This window comes from Prunus dulcis, chromosome 6 (genome assembly GCF_902201215.1).
Source record: "Prunus dulcis chromosome 6, ALMONDv2, whole genome shotgun sequence".
NCBI lineage: Eukaryota > Viridiplantae > Streptophyta > Magnoliopsida > Rosales > Rosaceae > Prunus > Prunus dulcis.
Window position 1 is genome coordinate 11,271,668 of NC_047655.1, and position 17,479 is coordinate 11,289,146.

The following is a 17,479-nucleotide window of genomic DNA, read 5'->3' on the forward strand; positions in this document are numbered from 1 at the left end:
CTACTTAATGCTCTTGCAATACTTCAAATTTTGGTCAAGAATCTCATGAAGATACCTATTTTCAGCTTTCCCATGTTCTGATAAATAACAAAAACAATCACAACAAGACCTATTTGCATCCATATCAGGTTTTAATAAGGCAAATGCAACAAATTCGAATTCAAAATTCATACATTTCATATAAAGAATTTCAGCAAAAAACATATCCGAAAGCATATTAAGAATCACTATATCAATCCTGAACAGAAATCCACATGAATCATGATACGAACTGAAAAATACAAAAGACTAGCATACCTCAACCATTAGAGAAAACCACAATTTCACATCTCAATACACTAGCATACCTCAACCATTAGCAACACTAAACAAACCCCACCAAAAACTCCAACAGCTCGTTAGTCAGAAAGAGAAAATTCACTCCCTTCCACGAGGCCCAAAACACTATCTGATAGAATCTTCCGATTGAATTAAACTATCTGATATTCTAGTGCTACAACATTCACAGGCTGATCTGATGCCACAAAAATAAGAAAAGGCTCTGACTTTGCAGTCAGCTACAAGATATATGCTTATTTATGGGTTTATGCTGCAGAGACTGAGTTGGAGGCTTCTAAAAAGGCTACAGATTTTCAAGTATGCTTGCATACCAAAAGAAAACCAACACAATCAAACTAAAGGCAGCCAACTCAAAATTTCCAAAAACCAAACAAACACATATATAACAAAATATAGCACTTTTAAAATTTGGAACCCACAACAAACAATACTCACAAACATATATAACAAAATCAACCACAATAACACCTATTTGCATCCATATCAGGTTTTGATAAGGCAAATGCAACAATTTTGAATTCAAAATTCATACACTTCATATAAAGAATTTCAGTACAAAACATATCCGAAAGCATATTAAGAATCACTATATCAATATTTAACAGAAACCCACATGATACAAACTGAAAAATACAAAAGACTAGCATACCTCAACCATTAGAGAAAACCACATTTTCACATCTCAAGACACTAGCATGCCTCAACCAAGACACTAGCATGCCTCAACCATTAGCAGCACTAAACAAAACCCACCAAAAACTCCAATACCTCGTTAGTCAGAAAGAGAAAATTCACTCCCTTTCGCAAAGCCCAAAACACTATAAACGAAAATCATATTTTGTCAAACACTCAAAATTCTATATCAGCACCACTCAAATTCCCATATAGAAACACCACAATTAAGCAATTAAATCATAGCACTCCATAAGCATGTATACATATATATATATATATATATATATATAGAGAGAGAGAGAGAGAGAGAGAGAGAGAGAGAGAGAGAGAGAGAGAGAGAGAGAGAATAGCTACAAATGGAGCCCATGAATGCCCTGCCAGTGGAGTCTCCGGCAACCTTGAGAAGGCAGACAGCAGGGCCATTGGAGCAGGCGGGGACTAACGGGTTTGAAGAATTAGGATTAGGGTTAAGGTTTAGATTGGTCGAGCTCAGTGTCAGTGTCCGGGTCAGACTTTGGAGAATCCACCGACGTCGTCGCCATGGCTGTTACTCTCTCTGTTTTCTATGAAGTCATGGCTGAGCAAGATTTGGGAGAGAGCGAGAGAGGAGAAGAGTTGGGAGAAATTGAGTTTCAGAAAATGAATTTTTGGGGGATAAAGAGTCAATACAGATATATTTATATGGAGGGCAATTAGGTACTTTCATGTTACAAAGTGAGTATTTCTGATTGAAATTTATAGTGTGAGTATATTTGATTATGGTTTATCTTTTGTGATTATCTGTGTCAATTTCCCAACTTAAGGTTTGTACCTAAAAAAGGTGAAACTTTACAACTTCCCATTAAAGCCAAGCCCATCTCCATTTTTGTTTTCAAGTTGAACCCATTTGTCATTTACTAACGGTGGTGAAGTAAAAGCTCTTCCAATTGCACCAGTTTAGGGCTCACACAAAACAGAAACGCCATTTGCGCGTTGGGGAAGAAAAAGTTTCTTGGGTAAGTTTTTATAGAAAGAATTACTTGATGTGTTTTTTACATTCTTAGTTTGTTCAGGGTTTTACTTGATGTGTTTTTGGTTCGCATGTTAAACCCATTGACAGGAGTCGAGAGAATTTCTTATAAATCAGAGACAGAGAGCTCGTAGAAGCTAATAGGATTTGCTTCGCTGTTAAGGCTTGTGGTCACCCAAATAGCAAGGTAACATATATATCCTTAATATTTTGATGAAGTTAAAATCTAAGCTCAAGGGAATTTATGTGGGTATTGATTTTGACAAAATGTCAGTTTAAGCTCAAGGGAATTTATGTGTTTTTGTTTTTGTTTTTACTTCAATTTTGCCCTGTTGGATTCATAATTTCGGTTAAGGTGTTTGGTAATTGGGTTGTACAGATGAGTGAGTGAGTTCGTGTTATAAAAGCATGAGATAAACTATGTTGGGTTGTTGGGGCTGTGGAGGCCTGTTGTTTGTGGATAGTCAACATGTCTAATGGGTGTGCTGGTGAGAATTGATTTGGGATTTGGGATGTTTGTAGTAATTTTGAAGATTTGAAGATCTGAAGATGTTAGAGACTGGGTGTGTCTGTTCATCAAATGAATTTGTTTTAAGGAAATTGGCCATTGAACCCGACTTAATAAGAGTAACATCTAAACTAAACTTCATACAAAATGGATTTAACATGAAATTATGGCAAGTTTCATGCTCACCCAGTTTTCAAAACAGGTTTGTTTAGCCTTTTGTGTATTCTTGGTTGAGTCTCATATTGACTGTTGCACTAGGGAGAGTTAAGAACCAAAACTTTAACTAGAATTAAGGCTTTTTCTATTGCACATTTTAACAATAAAAATCGAATTTTACAGGATTTAATTGTTTTGATCTTAAATTGAAGCACAAGTCGTACACTTTATTATTGTTGTTATAACTGATAGTAAACACTATTTAAATGGAAAGTCACTGATTATGTGGCTATATAATATAAGATTCTGATCCCATTACAAAGAAAAAGATGATTTGTATGACTTCTGCCTTAAGTTTAAAACCAAAACAAGTAAAACCTGTCAAATTCAAATTTTGTTGTTAAAATAAAATCTAAGTGCAATAGAAAAAGCCTTGAGCACGCAGAAAGGGCATGCCAAGAGGCTAGTATGCAAGAATGGTATAAATGAATTTAGTTGGCTCTTAATTTGATATCTTCAATAGTTACACTCAGTAACATCTGTTTTAACATAGAGGATTGACCAATGGAGTTGTGTGTGTTCGGTTAAGGTATGGTGGGAAAAAAGGTCAATTATTGTTTTGAATAGTTCGTTGATCAATTTCTGTTTGACTTTGAGATTTGGTTAAATTGATTAGTACCAGTTATTAAATTTCAGTCATTGGATTGAAAAACCTGTCTTTGTTTCAGATACATTTTACCCTGTGGGAGTGTAATTCTCAACTGTGAGATTCATGCATGATTAGGAAGATGTCAACTGCACAGCCTTTAAAGAAATTAGTGTCCTGTGTTATCCTTGATTTGGATGGTACACTACTTAACACAGGTTCGCAGTCTGAGTAGCATTTTCAATTTTACATTTAACTTCATGTTATTTGATCTGTGATAATGGGCTGATGCTTCCTTTGGTCTTCCTGTGTTGGAACTTGGATGTGAATTTTATTCTTAGTAGTTGCTGTTTGCTTTCTACTGGTGTTAGTAACTCCTTTTCTTCATTATTTTAATTAATCACAGATGGAATTGTAAGTGATGTTTTAAGAGTTTATTTGGGCAAGTATGGAAAGCAGTGGGATGGACGGGAAATTAAAAAAATTGTTGGAAAAACACCACTTGAAGCTGCAAGTGCTGTTGTTGAAGATTATGAGCTATCTTGTACAACGAGTGAATTGCTTTCAGAGATTACCCCCATGTTCTCCAATCAGTAATTAACTTATGTACTTGCTTTTATGTATGTGAAAAAGTCATTTTGATGCTACTACCAAATGTTTGTTTTGGCTGTTTTTTACTATTGGCTTTTAGATGAGGAATATATAATAGGTGTTGTGGTCAATATTTCAAAGAATTATGTTACATGTGTTTCTTTTGTACTTTTTTCTATAGGTAGTCATTTTGGATGTTGGATCATTTTCTTTTTGGACTAAACGGAGCTTGTTTTAGATCATATGTTTTTAAGGATGCTTCCATATGATAATAATGAGGACAACTCACTCACTCACTGTTATGTGTTCAGGCAGTTCTTTAGTGGAAAACTGTTAATTGGCTATTGACAATTGTCATTCTAGGTGGTGCAACATCAAAGCACTTCCAGGTGCCAATCGGTTAATTAAACATTTGAGTGGTCATAGAGTGCCAATGGCATTGGCTTCAAACTCTCCAAGGGAAAACATAGAAACCAAAATTTCTTACCATCAGGGTATACTTCTTCAGAAGCATATTTGCTTATATCTTACATGGAAAATTTTAAGTACCGCATGCATTCAGGATATTATGATTCGTTCTTATCATACAAACAAGCACTTTTTGCTTATTGTATTTCATATGCAGGCTGGAAGGAATCCTTTTCTGTCATCATTGGTGGTGATGAAGTAAGATTGGGGAAGCCTTCTCCGGAAATGTGAGATGCACAAATGTGTTGTTTTGGGCTTGAATTAGAGTGTGTTTTTTTATTTATTTAATTTTTTTATATCAAGGATTAGATTATATGGTATTCTGAAACTAGAAATATTTGATTTTGCATTGGAGATTCCTTGAAGTTGCTAAAAGGCTTAATGTCGACCCTTCCAGCTGCCTTGTGATTGAAGATTCTCTGTAAGTATCTATACTCTGATTCTTTACAGGTTTGAATTTGTTTTTCTATGAAAGTATGCAGAGCAAAAACTGTTGCAGGGAACATTCTCCTTTTAGTGCTATGGTTGTCGTTTATGTTCTCTTCAACTACCCTTGTTTACATTACATCTAAAACGTCTTCAATAGAAGAATGAACCTAATTGAACAACTGATTTTTGCTACAGATACTTTCCTCGAACCAGACTAACTTTGATAAGGCTGGGACATGCTTTATTGGAATATAAGTCATATTACATTTTTGGCCAATAATAAAAAAATGTCAATTATGACTCTTTCATACTGAACAAGTTTGGTATTAATTTTAAAAACTAAAGCTAATAAATCAATTAAACCCACTTTATACCCACCATATACTCTCCCAATTTCTAAACTTTCTTTCCTTAATGTACCTTCTGTCACAATACACACATGCATTGCATGTGTGTGATGCTTGTAGTTAAGATTAGTAATTTCATATTTAGATGGCAAGTAGCAGCAATTGAATAATTGATGTGCTCTTCTTCATGAACATTCTTCCTTTGATAAGTAGATGCTGTGTTTCTGCCTAATGATGTGATGCAGGGCATTAGCAACAAGCTGCTGTCCAGCGACCTAAACAGTCCCAAAATACAGAGAATAGAAGGATAAAGCAATAGAATAGAATTTGGAAGGAAGATAATTGAGTTCTAGGGCAAAGAACAAATAAAACAATAACTTATTAATTTAAAATAGCCAAAATTTAGTCTTATTGGCTAACGAACAGATGCTCCTGCATCATGATGTGTATATGGTTTAAGAAGTCATGTCACTTTTCTTTGCATTTCTTTATTGGAACATTTATGTATTGGTTTTATCAGACTAGGTGTTACAGCTGGAAGGGCTGCTGGTATGGAGGTGGTTGCTGTACCCTCCATCCCAAAGCAGCCCCACCTTTATACTTTAGCGGATGAGGTGATCAACTCTCTACTTGATTTGCGACCTGAAAAGTGGGGCCTACCTCCTTTCCAAGATTGTAAACCTCAGTACCTGTGTCTCTGTTTCAACTATGTTTGAAGAGTTTCTTCTGCACAAGCCCTTTTCATTAGCACCATTGATCTGTTGTTGCAGGGATAAAAGATACTTTACCACTAGAACCTTGGCACATTGGTGGTCCTGTCGTTAAGGGATTCGGTCGGGGCTCAAAAGTACTTGGGATCCCTACAGGTGTGTTGCTGTCGGCCTATCCAGTTAGAATCTTCATTCAACTGTACATGTCTTCTGATGAAACAATGGTTGACTGCTGTTCTTAGTTTTAGATGATATATGCAAGTTAGTTTTATTTCATATGTAGGCAATTTTTTAATGCACCTGATATTGGTTATATACAAGTTGCATTCCTTAGATCCTACGTTGCTTGAATGAGCTTGAAATTATTGGTTTGTTGCTTGTGTTTTGTTGTTTCTCTCCCTGTTATGCTCAATTAAATTGTTTCATTTCCTCCTTTCTTTATCCTTATAAGTGCTCTACATCTTTTCTACAGCTAATTTATCCACAGAAGGATATGGATCTCTTCTTTCAGAACATCCCTCAGGAGTATATTTTGGTTGGGCTGGATTATCTAAACGAGGTGTCTTTAAAATGGTTATGAGTATTGGTTGGAATCCTTATTTCAACAACACTGAAAAGACTATAGTGAGTCTTTCAAGCTACATAAGGTAGCATTTGCAAGTATTTTTCTTCTTTTTGTTGAATTTAGTTTGTAATGCAGGAGCCATGGTTGCTTCATAACTTTGATGAGGATTTCTATGGGGAGGAACTGCGTCTTATTATAGTCGGCTACATACGGCCAGAGGTATTAGTCAAAACTGATCAATCTTTTCTGGAAAATACCAATTGCTCCTCCTGTCCTTCTATCTATTTGTTCCTAATGTTCGTTTATGAAATAAACAGGCCAATTTCTCATCCCTCCAGAGCTTGATAGAGAAGATTCATCACGACAGAAAAGTTGCAGAGGAAGCTCTTGATCTTCCATTGTTCTCCAAATACAAGGACGACCCATATCTTAAAAGTTCTACATAAGGGTGTCCCAGGAATTTCTTGAAGGCTAGTTTTCCTACATCATCGGCTAAAACAATAAATCAAATTGTGCACTCATTATTTTGACGTTCATTCATTTTGAAGAGATTGTATGTCACTCTCAGGAATATAACATATATAAAGTCCCTTAAATCACAAATCAAATTTATTGCTTTCTAAATTACGGGTCATATCATAATGAAGGTGTGGTTATACACAGACATCGGTTACAGTTTATAAATCAGATTTTGCTTAGGTCAGAAAATCTCCAGGCCTTAGCACTAGTATAGCTGTGCCAGCTCTTTTCAGATGATATGTTTTAGATTGCATGTTATTGGGGAAAGCTGCTCCTCTCATAACTATGTTGCTTCCGTCTCTAGGTCCCCAACCCGGGAGGTGCCTACAACATAAGTAAACCCCTCAACAACCCCAAGCCCGGTTAGTCGAAATTGAAAGCCGGCAAGGGAAGGAGGCGGGGAAGCACTCCAAACCCGACAATCTTAGACAGAATAACCAATGCAAGAACATCTGCAACAAAGTTTGGTTTGTTTTCCTGAGAACATGATGAAGCCGGACTTCTTCAAGGAGATTAGCAAAAATGAATGTCTCAAAGGATAAACCGGATCTGAAGTATCATTCAGCAGACAATATCAATAACGAGAGTACCCCCCCAACCAAGATTTTGGTCAATAAACTATTTCCTTCCACATTCATAATACAGCAGAATGTAGAGTTTTCATTAAAAAATAACAAAGGAGTTCCATGCATATTAGAAAGATAGATTCGTCATCAATACTTTTATGCAGAAAAACAGATTTTCAGCAACGTACTTATATCAGAATACCAAGTTTAATACAGAATTCTGGACTTAAATACAATATAGTAGGCATTCGATTCAATATCCTAGGCTTAGAGTCATTACCTTATGCAAGTTTCATGAATTATATTTGTAACAGCAAACATTGAAGCTTTAGCCTGCACCATATGATTTAGTTTGTAAAGTTTGGAAGTAATTAAATGTGATTCTTTATTTTCGGTCAAATGTGATTCTTTATTTATGTGGAAGGCTTTTCTATAAAAAGCAAGCTTTCTGCACCGAGTTTTAGCCACGATTTCTTTTAATGACCGCATTTTTTATACATAAAAAATACCATCAGCTGGTGGGTTTTCTTTTGGCATATAATCCGTAGCAAAAAAGCACAATTTTCTCCGTTGGCTCCTTGCAATCGCTTAAAAAAAGATGGAAAAAAAAAAGTTGGTGCCGCTAAAATTTTATATTTGGATGCCATTTACCTTTTTACCTTTTTATTTTTTGAAACAAACAAATACAATTATACAAGTGCCTTTGCCTTTTTACCTTCGCTGCCCCGCGCTGAGCTTCTGGTTCTTCTTCTGCTTCTTTCATTTTCTTTTCTGGGTCTCTCACAGGGAAAGAGGAAGAGAAAGACAGGGAGTGGAAAAGGGCTCAAAGGGATTAAGGTTTTTCAAGAATTCAGTGCCAGAATTGTGAAAACCATATTCTTTCTGTCGTTAAAGCCAATCCCATCTCCATTTTTGTGTTCAAGTTGAACCCACTTTTCATTTACTACCCGAGAAGTAAAAGATCTTCCAAATGCGTCAGTTTAGGGCTCACACAAAACAGAAAGCCGTTTGCGTGTTGGAGAAGAAAAAGTTTCTTGGGTAAGTTTTTATAAACAAAATTACTTTATGTGTTCTTTACATTCTTAGTTTGTTCAGGGTTTTACTAAACCTTATGTGTTTTTGGTTCGCATGTTAAATCCATTGACAGGAGCCGAGAGAATTTCTTTTAAATCAGAGACAGAGAGCTCGTAGAAGCTAATAGGATTTGATTCGCTGTTAAGGCTTGTGGTCACCCGAGCAGCAAGGTAACATAAATATCCTTAATATTTTTATGAAGTTAAAATCTGATATTATGGTGTACTTACTGTTTGATTAGTTTGAGCTTAAGGGAATTTGTGACTCTAAGAGATTGAAAGTAAGAAGAAAGCTTATTGACACTTAAAAGCTTAGATGAGGGCTAGATAGAAGCTTCATAATATTGGATAAGGTGTTTGGTAATTGGGTTGTACAGATGAGTTGAGTTGAGTGGTTTCGTGTTATAAAAGCATTCGTGTTATAAAGGCATGAGATAAACTATGTTGAGTTGTTGGGACTGTGGAGGCCTGTTGTTTGTTGATAGCAACATGTCTAATGGTTGTGCTGGTGTGAATTCATTTTGATTTGAGGATAATCTTATTAAGAACAGGAACAACTCGATGCTATGTAGTAATTTTGAGGATCTGAAGGTGTTAAGAGACTGAGTGTGTCTATTCATCAAATGAATTTTTATCAAGCAAACTGGCCTTTTTACATGTTGAACCAGGCTTAATAAGAGTGACATCCAAACTAAACTTCATACAAAATGGATTTAAGATGAAATTATGTTAAGTTTCGTGCTCACCCAGTTTTCAAAATAGGTTTGTTTAGCTTTTTGTGTTTTCTTGGTTGAGTCTCATATTGATTGTTATGCACAAGGGAGAGTAAGAACCAAAACTTTAACTGGAATTACGACTTTTTGGGGGCAGCTTTGGGTTGTCAGATATCACAATAATAATTAATAAACAACCAAAGGAGAAAAAGATAAAGTGGCATATATGCATCCTCCGCAAAGCCAAAGTCTTCATGAAAATGGTCTTTCGTACAATTGTATAGAACCTGAGCAAGAAGTTGCAACCTCAGCCTGTTGATGGACTATGGAGTTCCATGAATTTTCCACTTTCCATCTTCCCATCATTAAGTTAATGATGTGACACTCTTAGCATGTATATTTCAAATAAAAACTAGCTGTTATCCCTTGAGTCTTGCTTGACTTACTAGAGCGACCTCCACAAAGTCGCTGCCCCCATCATAAAAGAGAAATTGTACCAGTCGCTCGCAGTGGCAAACCTAGCTTGCATTTTTTTTTTTTTTAAAAATAGTAGTTGCAACCCCTTGCAATTCGAAACTCGCTCATATCCCAGGGTTTTGTAATTATCTCATGCTACACCTCTGCCTTTTTCTCTCTACCTCATACTCCTTCTCACACCCCTTTCTAGCTTTCTTAATTTTAAATTAATTTATGCAATATTAGATCTTGCTATTGTCTCAAACCATAAAACAAAAGAAGGGAGGTAGAAAGATAAATGGTTGCAAATTTGGGTTAGCTCTATCTCTGGCTCGCCACTTGCCAATCAATAATCCTGCCTCATGGAGCCAATTACTTCCCACTCCTGTTTGTGTATTCTCTAATCATGTTCTTAAGCTTTCCAATGTTATCTGGATACGAGTTTAATATACTTGATGTATGTATATTTCAATAGATTTTATATGAAGATGTATGTGAATTTTGTGTGTCCTACTGTTTGAATTATTGCTTCTGAGTATGAGTTTCTTTGAATTATTGCTTCTGAGTATGAGTTTCTTTGGTATGAGCAATTAAATTTTAGTAATTTACTACTTGTTACTTCAGAATTGATGGTTTATCTTATCATCCTTTTAAGTTTTCTCCCAGAAAGATAAAATCCTGGGACCCTCTGTTGAAAATAAATCTGCCAAAGGCTCAAAGGCATTGACATATATATCTCATAATGGATCCGTCCATTGTGAAGAAGCTCCTTGAAGATGATGAGGTTCTCTCTGTCTCTATCTCTGTCTCTGTCTCTGTCTCTCTCTGATGTATCTCAAGCTAATATTACATTCTCATTCTTAATAAAATGTCCGAAGGACGAAACCATGCATTCCGGGGCGGATTTGTTAGCCTTCCAGGCTGCCCTGAATAAGGACATAGAAGGAGATGTGTCTGCTTCCCAGCCGTCTGATTCAGACACAGGTATCCTTCTTAACCTTCTTTTTTTGATTCACATAGCTAAGTTGACATTAATCATAGACCCATTGCAGATTACTCTGTGGAACTTGGTTAGAACTAGTAATTTTGGGAATTACATAACTTTGGTGTTTTTTATTTGTTTAATTTGGGAAAGCACAAGTCCTCTGGATGCAATAACTTAATTTGATTTTGATGTACATTTTTTAGAACATATAGGTGAGGCGTTGCTTTGGTTGGTTGGTGTTTATATGTATATAGTTTATCATAATCATGCTGAGCATGTTTTCACTAAAAATTTGGTTAATATTCACTTCCACGATTTCTTTTGAAAAGATTCCAAAATTTGGAGACCACTTAATTCTGTATGCAAGTAGTCACAACTTGCCATCTTTACTTTGCTGATTATTTTTCTTTTTTTTTTATTAATATTTTTTTTTTCTTCCTCTCTTAGTGATTTTTAATTGAAATGGATCATTTTCATCTTTCATGCCTTTGTCTAGTTGGGTTGATCACTTGAGTACTTATCTTCCATTCTTTTCTATTATGATAAATATCTCCAATCCCCCCTGAATTTTGGTTCGTGTCCCATATTAGTCCCCAACTTATCTTAACATCCTAAATTATCAATCACGTGTTCAGTTTGTGCAATTCATAGATTCTGCCAATATTTTAACAGAAGTGGCCATTTGAGTATCATAAACCACTTAGTGAAGGACACATTTTTCAGTCTAACTAAATTTGTACTCAAGGCTACTCGTAGCTCTTCGTCAACTTATCTGCCTTCTCTTCCACCATTACTGATTCTACAATATCACAAGTGATCATCACCATCTATTTTTCCTCAATTTTGCATTATTGATCCTAAAATACCAGAAGTGTTTTGAAATGAACGTATCTTTGATTCATTGTTTGTCAAAGGATCTATTTTTCATTTCAGCCATAAAGAGTGACATTCCAACAATGTATGAAAGCTGGTAAAGTGTGAAGCCCATAAGCATGTATTTTTTTCTTCATTTTGCATTATATGCTATCAGAAGAGGTTTGAAATGAATGTATCTTTTATTTATTCATTGTCAGAGGCTATATTCAATTACCTTAAAAAAGTAACTTCCCACCAATGTATGAAAGTTTGTTAAGTGTCAAGCCCTTAATCCCTAGTTGTCTTTGGGTTCGTAACTAGACATCCTCGATCATACATGATGTGTGCAACTATGTGATGCAGCGGTTTTGTCTCAAGGAAGCAATAATACTTCTAGTCAGTCATTACTGCAGTTGAGTACTGCTAGCCAGGATGTAAATACAGCTGGTCAAATTCAACAAGACCAAAAAATTGCACAACATCGAGAACTGCATTTGTATGAAATGGAACCAAAGCAACAAGGATCCATTGCTGAGAATATGCAACAAAAAAATGATGCCTCAAAGGTACTCAATCACTTTCCTTTACCCCAGAAGCACCCACATGGTGATCTTCAAGAAGGACAGGCAGAACAGAGGCCACTCCAGATTCCTGAAACAACTGGAATGCTGATTTCTGAAAAACACCCAAGCTCAACAGAGGAGCACGGCATAGGACCTAATCTCAAAAGCGAATCTCAGTACTTAAAGCTTCAGAAGATGAGCAGTCAACAATCAATGATTACAGAGCAACCAAGAAACCCTTCGAATCAAAGCAGACAAGTAGTATTTTACCAGTTATATCCCCTCTTATTGCCCCAACTAAATAAAGACAGAGGAAGGCAACTTACTACTCTATTTGGTAGACTCAAGGTGAATTCTACACACATTTTATATGAAGATGTTGTGGGTTTTGTTAATTTTTCTAATCTGTGCACTTTTTTTGCTATTCTAGAGCCGTCAAATCCGCAAAGATGCTTTTGTCCGGGAACTTAAAAGTATTGTTGGGGATGAGATGCTCAGAATGGCAGTAAAGGAAGCGCCACTAATGGTAAGAATATAATGAATTCAATACTCTTTTAAATTAATAACGTGCTGATGTCTGGACCAAGCTGAAAACTTGCTTATTAAAATCTTGCAGCCTAGTCCTAACCATCGGTTACTGCCTAAGGCCTTGGTCCTGCAACAACCTCCAAGGATGCTATCTATTAGTGCAGGTGCTGCACAGTTGACTAACCCTCGTTCATCTGCACTTCATCTGAGAGGTCCCAATTCTGCCACTGACCCATCACACAGTCTCCCTTCAACAGTTCAGGTACAGACTGATTCAAGCCATCCGCTCATTAAAAATAGTGCTAGAAAATTGCCAGAAGCAGAATGTCACTCAGATTCTGAGGGAATGCAAGTAAGTCAAATTTCTTCCTCTAGTGTGGTAGCTACCAATCAAGAAAGGGAGTGCTTCTCAGTTCCTATGCATGGAAACGCTGGTGGTACTTGTCACCCATTTTCAGGGACAAGTGTCAATACTTGCGCATTGCCTGTCAAACCGCAGCCTTCTGATGCACAACTGAGACAAGTCCTACAACATCAAAGCATAGGTTCTGCTCAGTCAGGTGGGGAAGCACGTGGAGCGAACATCATGAGTGTGTCCAAAACGGAGAGGCAAAATTCTATGAATGAACCTAGTAGACTGCAAGGTGGATCTCTTACTCACTTTACAACTAATGCAACTTTGCAACAGAATCCTAATCCTTCACAATCCTCAAATAAAGAGCAGAGTTCCCGTCCGGTGTCATCAATGGCTTATGTCAAACAGGAATTGATTGATCAGACTGCTGAGCAGCAGCACAAGCCTCCATTGCCTAGTTCACATGGATTGCCTTTGGTTTCTGCTGGAGTACTTGAACAGGGAAATGCATCATCTGTAATTTCAATGGATGAGTCCTTAGAGAAGCAGCCTTCTAGAATGGGTGTTTCATCATCGCCTTCGTCATCTACAATCACAGTGCCTCAAAGTTCGGTGTCTCCTTCTGTCATGATGCAAGTCAATCCTAGTGTCTCGGTAATTTCATTCTACTCATCTCTGCTTCTCTTTTACATATGCATTTGTGAGGTCACGATGGAGACTTCCTACGTTTTTACTTATGTTTTCTGAAGAGAAGTACACTATAGAGAACTAATTATAGAACTACATACATGAGAGTGGCTACTTCTATGGTGGTGCTCTTTTGCAATTATGGTAAAACAGGAGGTATCCATTTTGTATCTTTATCTCCCGTAATTCATATCCACTCTCATGACTCACAAGATGATATGAAACATAACAGGTTTGGGAGGTGCATTCGATCATTAATTAGTAACAATGCTCCTTGTTTCCTCATTATATTGTTTCCTCATTAATTAGTAACTTAAATAAATGGATGAGCTAGTTTCATGTTGGATATACCTTTTCCAGTTTACTTTGTCCTGCAATATATTTGTCTTTGAAAGTCAATTTTCACTTGGCATGAATATGATTATTTTTTTACTTTATTAATGACTAATGTCTTTTCTACTTTGTTTCATACCAGTTAGGCCCTCGGATAAGCTCTGGAACCTCTCCTTGTGGGATTAATAATAAAACACCTCCAAATAAGCCTTCTATTGGCCGAAAGAAGCTGCTTGAAGCTGGTTCTTCACCACCGCAATCAAGGTAAAATAAGTTTATATTGTTGCATCACAGTCTTAATTATTTCAATCTCTTCTTCCTTACAACTTTCTTATGTCCTGGGTCTCCTCAGTAAGAAGCAAAAAGTAAGTGGGGCGTTTTCGGATATTGAACAACTCAATGATGTCACTGCCGTCAGTGGAGTTAATCTTAGGGTACGGTATTTGTTATTTTCAATTCCTATTCTGGAGTATTAGCTAATTAAGTGAAGAGTGGACACTTTGTAGTAAATTTGTTCAGAACCCACTGACATTTTTTATAAAAATAGGAAGAGGAAGAGCAGCTGTTTCCGGGGCCCAAGGAGGATAGTCGAGCTTCAGAAGCCTCTCGAAAATCTGTGCAAAAAGAAGAGGAAAGGCTGATTTTGGAGAAGGCTCCACTGCAGAAAAAATTAGCCGAAATTAGTTAGTACTCTTTACTTATCTATTTATCATAGAGGTGTTAAAATTCCATCTTTCTATTTTTATTTTATTGTTTTATTTTTTACACTTTGTTCCTGTCATAAAAAGAAATATCAAACAGAAATTGATATCTGGTATTTATACATGTGTTATTGGCAGTGGTCAAATGTGGTCTGAAAAGTGTAACCCATGACGTGGAGCGATGCTTGTCACTGGTGAGGTGCTAGCTACCATGTTCTTTGTTATTGCGATAAACTTACATGTTATCTTATTCCATGCCAACTGAACTCTTCAGTGTGTGGAGGAAAGAATGAGGGGACTAATAAATAATTTGATCCGACTGTCAAAGCAGGTTTGTTTGTTTCTATTTTTCGCTCCTGCTGAACAAGAATTCTCTTGCATTATATATCTCCTGACTTTGATTGAATATCCTTGTGCTAGCGGGTTGATGCTGAGAAATCAAGACACCACACTATTACTAACTCTGATGTTCGGCAACAAATTATGGATCTCAATCAGAAAGCTAGGGAAGAATGGGAGAAAAAGCAGGCTGGGGCAGAAAAGATCCGGAGGCTTAATGAGGTTAGTGTCATTTAAGCATTGTATATTATATTTGTACAATGCCCATATGGGTGAGCTACGAGTGTATGTGTGTGTTAATAGTTCCTCTTATTTAACATGACTGCATGCAGCCTGAGGTTGACAATGGAGTCGATGGAGACGAGGAGAAGGATGAAAGCCATCCTAAATCATTTAAGGTATGAGGATTGCACTCATTCTGATTTTTTCACTTCTGAAACGAATAGAGCTTTTAGTCTTCTGTGGCTTTCTGCTCGGTACAGACAAACATAGAGGCAGATGGTAAACTGAGGACAACAGCAGCAAATGTTGCTGCCCGTGCTGCAGTTGGGGGAGACGACATGTTCTCAAAATGGCAACTCATGGCACAAGCCCGGCAAAAACATGAAGGTGAGATTGATGCGGCATCTGGGTCCCAGCCAGGTAAAGATGTAAACCACAAACCTACATCAACAACTAGAAGGATCATGAAGGGCAGTCAAGAAGCAGAGAAAAGGGGTGGTCCGGCTCCTGTCGCTACAGCTGGTAAGTATCATTAAGCCTGATCGTTTGTCAAATCATGATTTTGTAGTCATATGTCAGTACCATTAGATATCATTACTGCTTACCAAACAAAGATTCAAATGTAGTAAAGAATATGACACTGTAGTTGGCACCTTGGTGTAGTGCTTTGAAAATTGGATTAACTAATGCAATTTATTCTATGAGATTAATGGTAGGAGAGGTTTTATTGGCATGAGTAACATACTACAAATTCTCATTTCATATAATTGGCTGAGTTGGTATATATTCAATTACACTTAAAATGTTATCCCTGAGTATTGATGCAATCAGACTACAAAGTGCCATGTACTAGTTCTCAGATTCTTATAATTATTGCTGGTCTCATTTGAGAATTCAACATCTGTATACAATTTCTTGGAGTGAATAACAAATTGGCTTGCCAGATGTAATTTGTAAATCATTTGTTACTCGCTGAAGCTAAAACAGGGCAGGTGTAGCACCCTTATTTTGGTTAGATGAACATAACCATCCTTCTAATGCTTTACCTAGACATGTTACTTTTTTATGATACAGCCCCATTTAATTTATTTTTGTTCGCAATGCCCGTTAGGGTGCAAGCACTGTTATAAATTTTTGTTTACGAAAAATCATATATATATATATATATTTGTTGTCGTAATTTGCCTTTTCTTCCTTTTCTTTTTTTTTGGTTGGGAAAATACCCCTTCGCTATCCAGTTTTACAATCCATATTTTGGTATTACAATCACATTTCTACTTGCAACCAACAGCTTTGATGGAGAAGTATACCATGGTTATTTTGGCAGGGTGTTTATTGAAGAAGTTATCTCTGGCAATATCTTACTATTTGGTGCTTTGTTAGTTGAAAATTGTTTAATTTTATTTATTTATTATTATTTTTTTTTTTTGGACAGGGCCAATTAGAAAATCTGGAAGGAACCAAGTTATCATGCCTCAAACAAGGATGGCTCGTACTATATCTGTCAAGGATATGATTGCTGCCTTGGAAAGGGAACCTCAGATGTCGAAGTCTATGTTGATATATCGGTTGCATGAGAGAATCCAATCCTAGCCACCACTATGGAATAGTCTTAAAGTACAAAAGAAAATAAAATAAAAAAAACAATGAGATCGTAGTCATCGTTGGCCTCAGAATCTTGCGAAAATGATAAAAAAGAGAATGGTAGAGATGATCAGTAGTTGTAATTTGCGCAGCGTCTCTTACGAACTGTTACTTGTGATATTCATGTTTGCCACATTAACATAGCAGCTTCCTCCAGTGGCAGTAATACTAAGCCAGGAGTTGAAATAGTACATTATCAGAGATCATGGTAATACCTGAAGGATTCAAATGGCCTTATTGTTTGTTAAAGCATCCACAGTGGGGGGGGTGTAAAGCTACTTTTACATTCCCTTTACACCTCCAGGGGGTGTAAATACGTTTTTTGTTCCAATGGGAAACGATGCAAATCTAAGATGTATAATTTTTCCTCTTTTTTTTTTCGGGTGGGTTCCGCCTGCAAAAGATGTAAAAATAGATGCAAATGTGCATTTTATTTTACATCTCCATGGTGGTGATGTATGTTTACAACCTTTTATATCTCCCCGTTAGAGATGATT

General features: G+C 36.6%; 2 protein-coding genes across 9 annotated transcripts; both read left to right on the forward strand.

The window, feature by feature from the left end:
* Nucleotides 1-1,824: 1,824 nt before the first annotated feature.
* On the forward strand, nucleotides 1,825-7,920 carry LOC117630932 (bifunctional riboflavin kinase/FMN phosphatase-like). Of its 4 annotated transcripts, XM_034363805.1 has the most exons (13): nucleotides 1,825-2,009; nucleotides 2,114-2,210; nucleotides 3,416-3,551; nucleotides 3,740-3,926; nucleotides 4,288-4,418; nucleotides 4,550-4,619; nucleotides 4,748-4,813; nucleotides 5,689-5,843; nucleotides 5,939-6,102; nucleotides 6,351-6,437; nucleotides 6,579-6,662; nucleotides 6,761-6,913; nucleotides 7,267-7,920. In XM_034363805.1, exons 3-12 carry the CDS (start codon nucleotides 3,464-3,466, stop codon nucleotides 6,887-6,889), a joined length of 1,161 nt encoding a protein of 386 aa, XP_034219696.1. In that variant the 5' UTR covers nucleotides 1,825-2,009; nucleotides 2,114-2,210; nucleotides 3,416-3,463; the 3' UTR covers nucleotides 6,890-6,913; nucleotides 7,267-7,920. The 4 variants fall into 4 exon arrangements, with proteins under 4 accessions (XP_034219696.1, XP_034219695.1, XP_034219697.1 ...); XM_034363804.1 differs by lacking the exon at nucleotides 7,267-7,920 and having other exon boundaries at nucleotides 6,761-7,067; XM_034363806.1 differs by lacking the exon at nucleotides 7,267-7,920 and having other exon boundaries at nucleotides 5,939-6,034; nucleotides 6,351-6,502; nucleotides 6,761-7,067.
* A 203-nt stretch (nucleotides 7,921-8,123) lies between these two features.
* LOC117630929 (transcription initiation factor TFIID subunit 4b-like) lies at nucleotides 8,124-17,138 on the forward strand. Of its 5 annotated transcripts, none has more exons than XM_034363800.1 (16): nucleotides 8,124-8,566; nucleotides 8,676-8,772; nucleotides 10,426-10,554; nucleotides 10,649-10,754; nucleotides 11,974-12,521; nucleotides 12,604-12,699; nucleotides 12,790-13,710; nucleotides 14,219-14,340; nucleotides 14,429-14,510; nucleotides 14,624-14,759; nucleotides 14,916-14,971; nucleotides 15,052-15,108; nucleotides 15,198-15,338; nucleotides 15,449-15,514; nucleotides 15,599-15,860; nucleotides 16,774-17,138. In XM_034363800.1, the coding sequence occupies exons 3-16, from the start codon at nucleotides 10,513-10,515 to the stop codon at nucleotides 16,929-16,931; spliced, it is 2,793 nt and encodes a 930-aa protein (XP_034219691.1). In that variant the 5' UTR covers nucleotides 8,124-8,566; nucleotides 8,676-8,772; nucleotides 10,426-10,512; the 3' UTR covers nucleotides 16,932-17,138. The 5 variants fall into 5 exon arrangements, with proteins under 5 accessions (XP_034219691.1, XP_034219690.1, XP_034219692.1 ...); XM_034363799.1 differs by having other exon boundaries at nucleotides 10,437-10,554; XM_034363801.1 differs by lacking the exons at nucleotides 8,124-8,566; nucleotides 8,676-8,772 and having other exon boundaries at nucleotides 10,449-10,754; nucleotides 12,790-13,345; nucleotides 13,421-13,710.
* Nucleotides 17,139-17,479: the final 341 nt, after the last annotated feature.